The 13937-nt window shown below is 49.6% G+C and overlaps 2 protein-coding genes and 1 long non-coding RNA gene across 3 annotated transcripts in view; 2 read left to right on the top strand and 1 right to left on the bottom strand.

The window, feature by feature from the left end:
• Positions 1 to 3879, top strand: part of rims2b (regulating synaptic membrane exocytosis 2b) — a 38932-nt gene extending 35053 nt beyond the window's left edge. Inside the window, 5 exon segments of the mRNA XM_062436321.1 lie at positions 357 to 492; positions 2275 to 2387; positions 3085 to 3186; positions 3324 to 3463; positions 3691 to 3879. Of these exon segments, the coding sequence (XP_062292305.1) occupies positions 357 to 492; positions 2275 to 2387; positions 3085 to 3186; positions 3324 to 3463; positions 3691 to 3879 (680 nt within the window).
• An 801-nt stretch (positions 3880 to 4680) lies between these two features.
• On the bottom strand, positions 4681 to 12998 carry lrp12 (low density lipoprotein receptor-related protein 12). The gene is made up of 11 exons (XM_062436443.1): positions 12867 to 12998; positions 11541 to 11600; positions 9829 to 9964; positions 9553 to 9755; positions 9040 to 9287; positions 8484 to 8633; positions 7980 to 8201; positions 7634 to 7900; positions 7189 to 7391; positions 6900 to 7032; positions 4681 to 6767 (listed from the first exon to the last, which is right to left on the bottom strand). Exons 1-11 carry the CDS (start codon positions 12904 to 12906, stop codon positions 5868 to 5870), a joined length of 2562 nt encoding a protein of 853 aa, XP_062292427.1. The 5' UTR covers positions 12907 to 12998; the 3' UTR covers positions 4681 to 5867.
• LOC133996939 (uncharacterized) lies at positions 10519 to 11504 on the top strand. The gene is made up of 3 exons (XR_009927232.1): positions 10519 to 10581; positions 10614 to 11171; positions 11206 to 11504. It is a non-coding gene; the product is annotated as an uncharacterized LOC133996939 (long non-coding RNA).
• Positions 12999 to 13937: the final 939 nt, after the last annotated feature.

The following is a 13937-nucleotide window of genomic DNA, read 5'->3' as shown; positions in this document are numbered from 1 at the left end:
CACCCAGTAACACCCATTATAACCATTAACATCCAGTAACACCCAGTATAACCATTAACATCCAGTAACACCCAGTAACACCCAGTATACCCAGTTACACCCAGTAACACCCATTATAACCATTAACATCCAGTAACACCCAGTATAACCATTAACATCCAGTAACACCCAGTATACCCAGTAACACCCAGTATAACCATTAACACCCAGTATAACCAGTATACCCAGTTACACCCAGTAACACCCATTAACACCAGTAACACCCAGTAACACCAGTAACACCAGTATAACCAGTATAACCAGTATAACCAGTATAACCACTACAACCAGTAACAGTTCCTGTCTGTGTCCTCCAGAGGAAGAGAAGAAGAAGAAGGTGGTGAGACTTCCTGTCCAGAGGAGCGTAGAAACCGGATTGGCCGTCGACTTTAAAGCTCGTTTAACTCGACAGCCGAGCCGCGACCCCGACGCCGAAGACCCGAAACCCGGAGCGTATGGATCACTCCTAATCAATCACTCCTAATCAATCACTCCTAATCACTCCTCCTAATCAATCACTCCCAATCAATCACTCCTAGTAACTCCTCCTAATCAATCACTCCTAATCACTCCTCCTAATCAATCACTCCTAATCACTCCTCCTAATCAATCACTCCTAATCACTCCTCCTAATCAATCACTCCTAATCACTCCTCCTAATCAATCACTCCTAATCACTCCTCCTAATCAATCACTCCTAATCAACCACTCCTAATCAATCACTCCTAATCGCTCCTCCTAATCAATCACTCCTAATCAATCACTACTAATCAATCACTCCTAATCAATCACTCCTAATCACTCCTAATCACTCACTCCTAATCAATCACTCCTAATCAATCACTCCTAATCACTCCTCCTAATCAATCACTCCTAATCACTCCTAATCAATCACTCCTAATCACTCACTCCTAATCAATCACTCCTAATCAATCACTCCTAATCACTCACTCCTAATCACTCACTCCTAATCAATCACTCCTAATCAATCACTCCTAATCAATCACTCCTCCTAATCAATCACTCCTAATCACTCCTCCTAATCAATCACTACTAATCAACCACTCCTAATCAACCACTCCTAATCAATCACTCCTAATCAATCACTCCTAATCACTGCTCCTAATCAATCACTCCTAATCAATCACTCCTAATCAACCACTCCTAATCAATCACTCCTAATCAACCACTCCTAATCAACCACTCCTAATCAACCACTCCTAATCAATCACTCCTAATCAATCACTCCTAATCAATCACTCCTCCTAATCAATCACTCCTAATCACTCCTCCTAATCAATCACTCCTAATCAACCACTCCTAATCAATCACTACTAATCAACCACTCCTAATCAACCACTCCTAATCAATCACTCCTAATCAATCACTCCTAATCACTGCTCCTAATCAACCACTCCTAATCAATCACTCCTAATCAACCACTCCTAATCAACCACTCCTAATCAACCACTCCTAATCAACCACTCCTAATCAATCACTCCTAATCACTCCTCCTAATCAATCACTACTAATCAACCACTCCTAATCAACCACTCCTAATCAATCACTCCTAATCAATCACTCCTAATCACTGCTCCTAATCAATCACTCCTAATCAATCACTCCTAATCAACCACTCCTAATCAATCACTCCTAATCAACCACTCCTAATCAACCACTCCTAATCAACCACTCCTAATCAATCACTCCTAATCAATCACTCCTAATCAATCACTCCTCCTAATCAATCACTCCTAATCACTCCTCCTAATCAATCACTCCTAATCAACCACTCCTAATCAACCACTCCTAATCAATCACTACCAATCAATCACTCCTAATCACTCACTCCTAATCACTCACTCCTAATCCATCACTCCTAATCCATCACTCCTAATCAATCACTCCTAATCAATCACTCCTCCTAATCAATCACTCCTAATCAATCACTCCTAATCACTCCTCCTAATCAATCACTCCTAATCAACCACTCCTAATCAATCACTACCAATCAATCACTCCTAATCAATCACTCCTAATCAATCACTCCTAATCAATCACTCACTCCTAATCAATCACTCCTAATCAATCACTCACTCCTAATCAACCACTCCTAATCAATCACTACCAATCAATCACTCCTAATCAATCACTCCTAATCAACCACTCCTAATCAATCACTCCTAATCAATCACTCCTAATCACTGCTCCTAATCAATAGTTGTCTCTCTACAGTCTCATCTTTCCGGGGGTAAAGTTGGCGTCAGACAAACATTTCACCGGCTTCCTGGACGGTTTAGGCCCCGCCCAGCTGGCTGGCCGCCAGACTCTGGCCACGCCCGCGATGGGTAAGGACCAATCACAGCTTTACGTGGTTTTCTACGTTATTATTCAAATGAAAACGTTGACGGTCGTTGACGGACATTGACGGACGGTGACAGATGTTGACAGATGTTGACAGACGTTGACGGACTTTGACAAACGTTGACAGATGTTGACAGATGTTGAGAGATGTTGACGGACTTTGACAGACGTTGACTGATGTTGACAGACGTTGACAGATGTTGACGGACGTTGACAGATGTTGACGGACGGTGACAGATGTTGACAGATGTTGATGGACGGTGACAGATGTTGACAGACGTTGACGGACGGTGACAGATGTTGACGGATGTTGACAGACGTTGACGGACGTTGACAGACGTTGACAGATGTTGACAGATGTTGACGGATGTTGACAGACGTTGACGGACGTTGACAGACGTTGACAGACGTTGACGGACGGTGACAGATGTTGACAGATGTTGATGGACGGTGACAGATGTTGACAGACGTTGACGGACGGTGACAGATGTTGACGGATGTTGACAGACGTTGACGGACGTTGACAGACGTTGACAGATGTTGATGGACGGTGACAAATGTTGACAGACGTTGACAGACATTGACAGATGTTGCCAGATGTTGACGGGGTTGGGGTTCAGTGTAGTCCAGGATGTGGCATCATGTGACACAAGCTGCTCTGATTGGCTGTTTGGTGGTCAGGTGACATCCAGATCGGGATGGTCCACAGGAAGGAGCGTCTGGACGTGGAAGTGATCCGAGCCCGCGGCCTTGTGGGTAAACAAGGCAACAAGAACACACCAGGTGACACAAAACTGCACACTGTTACTACACACTGACAGTCCACTGTACCACACAATACACATTATACACACAATACACATTATACACAGTAACACCTGAACTTCTGTGTGTGTGTGTGTGTGTGTGCGTGTGTGCAGCTCCGTATGTGAAGGTGTACCTGATGGATAACGGGAAATGTGTGTTGAAGCGCCGAACTCGTCTGGCGAGAAAAACACTCGACCCGCTTTATCAACAACAGCTGCAGTTTGAAGAGAATCCAGAAGGAAAAGTCCTGCAGGTAACACACACACACGCACACACACACACACACACACAGACACACACATACACACACACACACACACACACACACACACACACACACACACACACACACACACACACACACACAGACACATACACACAGACACACACACACAGACACACAGACACACACACACACACACACACACACACTAACCACACAGTGATGTCATCAGCTGTGTGTGATGTCACTTCCTGCAGATCATCGTCTGGGGCGACTACGGTCGGATGGACCATAAATCCTTCATGGGCTCGGCTCAGATCCTATTGGACGACCTGGACTTATCCAACATGGTGATTGGCTGGTTTAAACTGTTTCCTGGCACCTCATTGGTGGACCCTGCCTTGGCCCCGCTGACCAATAAGGAAACAGAGGGCGGGAAGTCGTAGTGTGAGGAGGCGGGACTGATTGTATCACTATAGCAACGGGACGTTACCGGGTGGATCCTCTGCTGCTGCATGATGACATCAGAGCGGTGTCATAACAGCGTCATGATGATGTCACCAGTGTGATGATGTCACCTGGCAGAGGATGCTGGGATAAAAGGACATGGCAGGCCATGTGACCTCCACCTGCCGGCCAATCACAGAAGCTCCTGAGGAGTCATGTGACTGTTAGACGCATGTCCAGGAACCATAGATTCAGTCACCTGATAGTTTCCATGGAGACGAGAACGGCGTTCTGCTTCTGTATGTTTTTGCATGGAATGATTAGAATATAAAAAACCCAGTTACAGAACATGAGAACCGAAAATAAAAGATTCTGAACGCTGAATATGTTTCTGTTCTGCTGTTAAGGTTCTACAGATAATACTAACATGATTCTGGTTCTAACAGGTTCTACTAACAAGATCTACTGTTCTGTAGGGTTCTACAAGGTTCTTCGGGTTTCACCAATGAAAGTACAGTTCTGTGAGGTTCTGCAGGAGTCACACATAGAACCACCGTTCTGTGAGGTTCTGCAGGAGTCACACATAGAACCACCGTTCTGTGAGGTTCTGCAGGAGTCACACATAGAACCACCGTTCTGTGAGGTTCTGCAGGAGTCACAGGGTTCCACTTCAGTGTTCTTCTAATCTTAAGAGAAGAATAAATAGACCTTGATGTGTTGGCTGCTGGTCCTTCACAGGGCAGCGAGCCTCAGGTTGAGAAACTCTGCCGGATCAATAACGAGTGGAAACGGACTGAAATGTGAACCTTTAATCTTTAGTGCAGTTTAACAGTTTGTAACTTTACAGACTCAAAAAAAAACTAACATCAAACATCTGGAATCATGCAGGTCCGAAATATCTACACAACCGCAAAGTAACACAAGAACCGTAAGAACACAACGAGAACACAACGAGAACACAGTAAGAACATCATATTAATAATTATAATAATAAATATACAGTCACACGAGGTCAGCTGAGATCTGATCTGAGTACCAAAAACTGTAAAACAGCATAAATACAGACGTCAGTGTGAATGGCTTCAGTCTGAGGGACGGGGGGGGGGGGGGGGGGCGGGGCGTCACACACACAGTTCTGTTGTTAAAGTGTAAACACGACTCATGACCTTTGACCTGCTGTTAGAACATCTGTTCCCTTTAGAACCTGGAGGAACCATGATACTGAGGGTCACATGACCTGCTGAGGTGTTTAAACATGAAGAACATTATTAAACCTTCAGGTTGTCTCACATTTATCCTTCACTGTCTCATTGTCTGAGTGTGTGAATGTTTCTGCTCTATAGAACCTCAGATGTTCCTCAAATGTTCCTCAATGTTTGCCATGGAAGGAAAAAGTAGTGTTCCACATTTTAAAGAAGTGAAAACTACAGTCACACGTCTGACGGCACAGAATGATGATTTACTGCTGAGTGAACTATGTAATGTTTATTATACAGGGAGCAGCTCCGTCTGTCATGTGACCCTCCGTCTGTCATGTGACCCTCCCTCTGTCATGTGTCATGTGACCCTCCGTCTGTCATGTGACCCTCCGTCTGTCATGTGACCCTCTGAGTTGAAACAAGCAGGGAACATTTAGTGTGTTGCACAGCAGAGTTTACAGTCGTACCATCGGGGAGCGTTTTAACGGACGGAGCGGGAACAACAGGGGACAGTTTATATGGTCGCACCAACATCGAGTCCAATCAGTGACATCACTCCCCTCACAGCCTCTGATTGGTCCGTTCTTCTCCGACATCACTGGAGGCCAAAACCTGCTGAGAGCTAACACGCTAACATATGCTAACAAGTGTTGCATGTTGGCTAACTGTAGTGCAGCTAGCCAACATGCTAACACTGAAGTGTTAGCATGTTAGCTAACTGAGAGTAGCGTAAGCATTATAAGTCAGTTAGCACGTTAGCTCCGCAGGTTAGCCTGTTCGTTAGCACGTTAGCTGAGCAGCAGCAGCTCGTCGTCGCTGCTCTCGGTCCTCCTTGCCGCCTCCAGGCAGGCGTCAGGGATGCGCGCCGTGTGTACGATGCCGCAGTGTTCGCAGGGGCCGCCGCAGCCTCGCCCGCTGTTACCATGGTGATGGCAGTGGGCGTGGCCAGCGGAGGGGGGGCGTGGCTCCAGCAGCGGCTGCCGGACGTCACCGACCAATGAGGACGAGGAAGAGGAGTCGGAGTCGGGGATCAGCAGCTCCACGTCTTCTTCTTCTTCTCCGCTCCCTCGGCGCTCGCCGCCGTCGGCCCCGCCCCTTCCTGTCTCCAGCTGGCGGAGCGGACTGTGATTGGTCCAGGTCTGGTTCTGCGGGTTCTGTCCGGTCCCGGTCAGGGTTCTGGCGAGGCGGTGCAGGTTCTGGGCCAGGCGCCGCAGGGCAGAGGGGGGTGGGACCCGGACCCCGACGTCGGGGTCCGGACTCGGAGTTACCACGGCGACGGGGCCAGAGGTGGGCGGGGCCTCTCTGGGACGGTCTCGGACTCGGCCGGTCGCCGAGGTCGCCACGGAGACCACGGCCTCCACGGCGCCGGAGGGGGGGGTCTTCTGGGGGACGGGGGCCACCGGGCCGCCCACGGCTCCCACGCCGCGCACCCCCCCCCGCTCGCCCTCCGTGTCCGTGTCATCCGAGTCCGGAGACAGCAGGTCCGAACCAGAACTCCCGGCGCTCCCTGTCCCGGCGCCGTCCTCCAGGTCCGCCGAGACCAGAGCCAGAGAACCGGACCGCCGAGACCGCGAGAAGGTGAAGAGCCGGCGCCACAGGTTGCTATGACGACCGGTGGATGGGAGGCGCAGAGAGGTGAAGCCGAGCTGAGAGCGGACCGCCAGACGCAGGTTCTCCAGAACCGAAGCCTGAAAACACAAAGACCCGTTATTAATCACCTGGAGGAGAAACGTGATCTACAGCTTTGGATCAGAACTACTGTTCATACACGTCAGACGTTCAGTAGAACACTGAGTAAAGGAGCAGAACCAGAACCGTACCTGGCTCCCAGAGCAGACGGGGAAGTCCTCTACAGGTGGGATCAAACCCTGAGCGATCAGCTGACCGTATGAGGGCGGGGCTTCTCGTCTCAGTAGCTCCGCCTCCACCCGGGACAGCTGCGTCTCAAATGACCTGCAACGACCAATCACAGAGCTGCAATCACACAGCGCCCAATCACAGAGCAGCAATCACACAGCGACCAATCACACAACGACCAATCACAGAGATGCAATCACACAACGACCAATCACAGAGCTCCAGTCACACAGCGACCAATCAGAGGCCTACCTGCGTTCGAACATGCGCAGCGAGTAGAGTTTGCAGGTGCAGCCGAGGGCGATGACCAATAGGAGGCCACAGATCAGACTGCCGATCACGGCGGCCGTGATGACTCTCGTTGGAACGATGACGGGACATCGCTCCTCGTCGCTGCCGTCGCCGCAGTCGTCCTGAGCGTCACACACCCACGACTCAAACACACATCGGTTATTCTAGGGTCAGAGGTCAGAGGTCAGTACTAAAACACACAGCGGTTATTCTAGGGTCAGAGGTCAGGACTCAAACACACAGCAGTTATTCTAGGGTCAGAGGTCAGGACTCAAACACACAGCGGTTATTCTAGGGTCAGAGGTCAGGAGTCAAACACACAGCGGTTATTCTAGGGTCAGAGGTCAGGACTCAAACACACAGCAGTTATTCTAGGGTCAGAGGTCAGGGGTCAGAGGTCAGGTACCTTGCAGTGGAAGTTCCCCGGCTGGCAGAAGAAGCAGTTCTTCTCATCGGAGCCGTTGGGGCAGCGGTTCTGGTAGTTGCAGCGGTCCGATCGAGGGTAGCAGGCTCCGTTTCTGGAGCAGGGGAACTCGTCTTCCTGGCAGGACGAACAGTTCAGCTCGTCCCGGCCGTTGGGGCAGTGCCAGTACCCGTCGCACCGCTGCTGCTCTGTGTAGCAGCCCCAGTTCCCCCCGCAGGGAACCTCCCAGGGCAGGCAGAACCCGTCCACCTTAAGAACGCAGAGAGAACCGTGATCGCATCCGTCCACCTTAAAGGAAGCCTGTGGTTGAACTGAGAACAGGAAGTACCTGGTAGGTGACGTTGAACCCTCGGGCCGCGTTGATCTTGTCGGCGTAGAAGTGAACTCGGAGCTGACCGGACGATGAAACCACGGCGACCGGCGCTCTGGAGTCGAAGGCGGTGAGAACCCTGAGGAGCCGGCGAGGGTTCTCCTCCAAACCGTCGTACACCTTCACGTAGTCGCCGTAACCGGTGCCGTCCAGTTTGAAGTCTGTGAACCGCAGGATGACCTGCAGGAAGTTACCACGACAACAGGCAGGAAGTTACCACGACAACAGGCAGGAAGTTACCACAACAACAATGATGATGATTATTGTTGTTATTATTTTGTCCAAATTCTACATTCATAAAATGAAATTCTTAAAGAAACGACGATCCTGTTCAACCTTTAAACAAACTCACCTAAACATTTATTTTCAATCTAAATCTAAAAACATGAATAAGAACCGTTGTGTGGTTATGTTGCTGCTGTGACTCCAGGAGCCAAAACAAGGTCAGAGGTCAGAGGTTACCTTCCTGTGGTCTCCGGTGTCAATCAGCCAGGTGCAGTTACTTCCTGGAGGGTAGAAGTCGGGGTAGTTTGGAGAACTGAAGGAACCGTAGAAGTTCCTCAACCATTCTCCACAAGTGGGAACGTCACAGTCGATCTCATCCCCGAGGTCCTGAAACACACAAAGACCCACATCAGACTCAGACTGGGGGGGGGGGGGGGGGGAGGTTCTCAGCAGGTTCTCAGCAGGTTCTCAGCAGGTGCACTGATTCCACCTGTTCTGGACTGCTGAAGATCTGGACCTGCCAGTTGTTCTCTGTTCAAACCCTCAGCTGTATGCAAGCACTGCTTTCCTCAGACCAGGATCCCTCAGGAAGTCTGGACTGCTTTCATCTCACTGTTCCCCACTAACTTCAGGGAAGGACACGATGAAGGTCTTCATGTCTTCATCGCGATGTGTCTCCAGCTGGGACCGTCCAGGTGAACTCAGCGTTTCATTCTTTAGGAATCATCTCAAAGCTGCTGCTGGTTAACAGGAAAGGTTGAGACAGTCTCACAGGTGCATTGTGGGTAGTTACCTGGCAGTCGATGCTGCCGTCGCAGCGCAGGCTGTGCGGCAGGCAGGTGTAGATGCGGGTATAGCGGGACAGGCAGGGGAACTGGTTCAGACTGCAGGGCTGGAAGGAGAAGGGAGAATCCACACACAGCTCCTCATCTGAGTTGTCTCCGCACTCGTCCATCGAGTTGCAGCGCCACAAGTCCGGGATGCACTTCCCATTAGAGCAGTGGAACTGGTCCACGTCACAGCTGGAAGCCTCCAGCTTACCTGCAACAACAAGGACCACACAGACCCTCAGAGACCCTCAGAACTACAACAACAAGGACCACACAGACCCTCAGAGACCCTCAGAGATATACAATAACAAGGACCACACAGACCCTCAGAGATATACAACAACAAGGACCACACAGACCCTCAGAGAACCACAGAGAACTACAACAACAAGGACCACACAGACGCTCAGAGACCCTCAGAGAACTACAACAACAAGGACCACACAGACCCTCAGAGACCTCCAGAGAACCCTCACCAGAGATGTAGGACAGTCTGAAGCCCTTCCCCGTCAGGCTATCGTCAGAGTGGAAGTGGATCCAGACGTGGTCCTGGGAGGAGATGTAGGGGGGCGGAAGGGAGGAACCGCAGACCCGCAGTCCATCCAGGTTCCTGTAGCTGCTGACAGACATCCAGTCTGAGGAGCAGCGGTGGGAACCCTGCAGGTCAAAGTCCTGGAAGCTGAGGGGGACAGGACACATCAGACCTCTGACCTCTGTGGCTGATGCAGTAACCATGGAAACAGCCGTGTTACCTGATGGTGACGGTGTCTCCGGGTCGGGCTCTGATGTTCCAGCTGCAGTTCAGTCGGGCCGGATACTGGAACGGCCAACCGGGGCTGGTGATGACTCCGCTAGAGGCCCACAGGAGCTCCGCCCCCTCCCCACAGGCTGAGAGACAGACAGGTTAGAGAGAGAGACAGGTTAGAGAGAGACAGACAGGTTAGAGAGAGACAGGTTAGAGAGAGAGACAGGTTAGAGAGAGACAGACAGGTTAGAGAGAGACAGACAGGTTAGAGAGAGACATGTTAGAGAGAGAGAGACAGGTTAGAGAGAGACAGACAGGTTAGAGAGACAGACAGGTTAGAGAGACAGACAGATTAGAGAGAGAGACAGGTTAGAGAGACAGACAGGTTAGAGAGACAGACAGATTAGAGAGAGAGACAGGTTAGAGAGACAGACAGATTAGAGAGAGAGACAGGTTAGAGAGACAGACAGGTTAGAGAGACAGACAGATTAGAGAGAGCGACAGGTTAGAGAGACAGACAGGTTAGAGAGACAGACAGGTTAGAGAGACAGACAGATTAGAGAGAGAGACAGGTTAGAGAGACAGACAGGTTAGAGAGAGAGAGAGACATACAGCTTAGAGAGACAGACAGGTTAGAGAGAGAGAGAGAGACATACACCTTAGAGAGACAGACAGGTTAGAGAGTGACAGACAGGTTAGAGAGATAGACAGGTTAGAGAGAGACAGACAGGTTAGAGACAGACAGGTTAGAGAGAGACAGGTAAGAGAGAGAGCGACAGGTTAGAGAGACAGACAGGTTAGAGAGACAGACAGGTTAGAGAGATAGACAGATTAGAGAGAGAGACAGGTTAGAGAGAGAGACAGGTTAGAGAGAGAGAGAGACATACAGCTTAGAGAGACAGACAGGTTAGAGAGAGAGAGAGAGACATACAGCTTAGAGAGACAGACAGGTTAGGGAGAGACAGACAGGTTAGAGAGATAGACAGGTTAGAGAGAGACAGACAGGTTAGAGACAGACAGGTTAGAGAGAGACAGGTAAGAGAGAGAGCGACAGGTTAGAGACAGACAGGTTAGAGAGAGACAGAGAGACAGACAGGTTAGAGAGAGACAGGTTAGAGACAGACAGGTTGGAGAGACAGACAGGTTAGAGAGAGAGCGACAGGTTAGAGACAGACAGGTTAGAGGCAGACAGGTTAGAGAGGCAGACAGGTTAGAGACAGACAGGTTAGAGAGACAGACAGGTTAGAGACAGACAGGTTAGAGAGGCAGACAGGTTAGAGACAGACAGGTTAGAGAGAGACAGCTTAGAGACAGACAGGTTAGAGAGACAGACAGGTTAGAGAGAGACAGGTTAGAGAGACAGACAGGTTAGAGAGGCAGACAGGTTAGAGAGAGACAGGTTATACAGTTCTAGCACTACTGGGTTTTACTGGGTTCTGGTACCAGGTGGTTCTCCACGACTTGGTAGAACCTCAGAGTGATTGAGGTCACAGCTCGGCTACGCAACACAAACACATAAACAAAGGAAGTCGCTTTAACCCTAACCCAATCAGAGGCCGGCAATCTGTGACCAATCAGAGGCCGGCAATCTGTGACCAATCAGAGGCCGGCAGGTGCCAGGTACTAACCCTCATGGAGGGGGAGGTCCTAGTATAAAGGGGGTTAGTGATGTCATTGTGTGTATCTGGCGTGTGATTGGCTGATCAGGTGTGACCTCACCGTTGGAGATCCCGGACACGTAAACGTTGTCGTTCCTCTCAGAGGCGGCAGCAATGCATCCTGGGAAACAGAGTTCAAAGAACAGACAGGAAGTTAGCTTCTTCTTCACTTCCTGTTTGTGACTGTATATCAATCACACTGGAAACACACTGGAAACACGCTGGGAACACGCTGGGAACACACACTGGAAACACACGCTGGGAACACACACTGGGAACACGCTGTGAACACACTGGGAACACACTGGGAACACACTGGGAACACGCTGGGAACACGCTGGGAACACACGCTGGGAACACACACTGGGAACACACGCTGGAAACACACTGGAAACACGCTGGGAACACACACTGGGAACACGCTGGGAACACACTGGGAGCACACTGGGAACACACTGGGAACACGCTGGGAACACGCTGGGAACACACTGGGAGCACACTGGGAACACACTGGGAACACACTGGGAGCACACTGGGAACACACTGGGAACACACTGGGAACACACTGGGAGCACACTGGGAAAACACACTGGGAACACGCTGGGAACACACTGGGAGCACAATGGGAAAACACACTGGGAACACGCTGGGAACACACTGGGAACACACTGGGAAAACACACTAGGAACACACACTGGGAACACGCTGCGAACACGCTGGGAACACGCTGGGAACACGCTGGGAGCACACTGGGAACACGCTGGGAACACACTGGGAGCACACTGGGAACACACTGGGAACACACTGGGAAAACACACTGGGAACACGCTGGGAACACACTGGGAGCACAATGGGAAAACACACTGGGAACACGCTGGGAACACACTGGGAACACACTGGGAACACACTGGGAACACACTGGGAACAGTGGAAACAGACTGAAAACACACTGGGAGCACAGTGGGAACACTAGGAACAGTGGGAGCACTGGAAACTCTGGGAACAGTGGGAGCACAGTGGAAACACAGTGGAAACACACTGGGCACACTAGGAACACACTGGGAACACACTGGGAACAGTGGGAGCACACTGGGAAAACACACTGGGAACACACTGGGAAAACACACTGGAAACAGACTGAATACACACTGGGAGCACAGTGGGAACACACTGGGAACACACTGGGAACACTGGAAACAGACTGAAAACACACTGGGAGCACAGTGGGAACACTAGGAACAGTGGGAGCACTGGAAACTCTGGGAACAGTGGGAGCACAGTGGAAACACAGTGGAAACACACTGGGCACACTAGGAACACACTGGGAACACACTGGGAACAGTGGGAGCACACTGGGAGCACTGGGAACACTGGGAGCAGGACTCACCTGACAGCAGCAGGTAGAGGCAGGCGGCTCTGAGCTCCATGATGATGCTGCTGATGATGATGATGATGAAGGTCACTGATAACCTAATGAAGCTGTTAGCCGTTAGCTTAGCATCAGCTACACACACTAACTGATATTATGATCTGGATGCTAACTATGCTAAGCTAACGGAACAAAGACATCGACTAGCTCCTGCTAACAGCTAGCGTTAGCTCCGAACTGTTAGCATCAGAACATTAAACAGAATCATGATTAAAGCCGATCAGAGATCAATAAGCAGCTAGATGCTACAGGCTAACAACTAACGGAACTAACAGCATAACACCGAGCAGCTGCTACATGCTAACAGCTAACCCTACCGGGGCTACCGGCGCTAACCCTAACCCTAACCCTAACCCTAACGGTGGTATCCAGGTGTCTGCCGAGCAGCGCGAGCTGCTGTCTACAGCTAGCTGTTACCTGCTAGCTGTTACCTGCTAGCTGTTACCTGCTAGCTGTTAGCTGCTAGCTGTTAGCTGCTAGCTGTTAGCAGCTGGTGTCGATCCGAACAACAACAGTCTGCAGCAGCTGCTCAGTGTGTGTGTGTGTGTGTGTGTGTGTGTAAGCCCCGCCCCTCCGTGTGTGGCATGTGACGTCATGGTGTAGAATTTGGACTTAAAAAATAAATATGTTGATTCAACATTTATACTGTTCTATGTTCTATATACTGTTCTATGTTCTATATACTGTTCTATGTTCTATATACTGTTCTATGTTCTATATACTGTTCTGTATACTGTTCTATATACTGTTCTATGTTCTATATACTGTTCTATATACTGTTCTATGTTCTATATACTGTTCTATGTTCTATATACTGTTCTGTATACTGTTCTATATACTGTTCTATGTTCTATATACTGTTCTATGTTCTATATACTGTTCTATATACTGTTCTATGTTCTATATACTGTTCTATGTTCTGTATACTGTTCTATATACTGTTCTATGTTCTATATACTGTTCTATGTTCTATATACTGTTCTATATACTGTTCTATGTTCTATATACTGTTCTATGTTCTATATACTG

The sequence above is a fragment of the Scomber scombrus genome, chromosome 16 (genome assembly GCF_963691925.1).
Source record: "Scomber scombrus chromosome 16, fScoSco1.1, whole genome shotgun sequence".
NCBI classification, from domain to species: Eukaryota; Metazoa; Chordata; class Actinopteri; order Scombriformes; family Scombridae; genus Scomber; species Scomber scombrus.
Note: the sequence above shows the minus strand (reverse complement) of the source record. Positions and strands in the feature narration are given on the sequence as shown.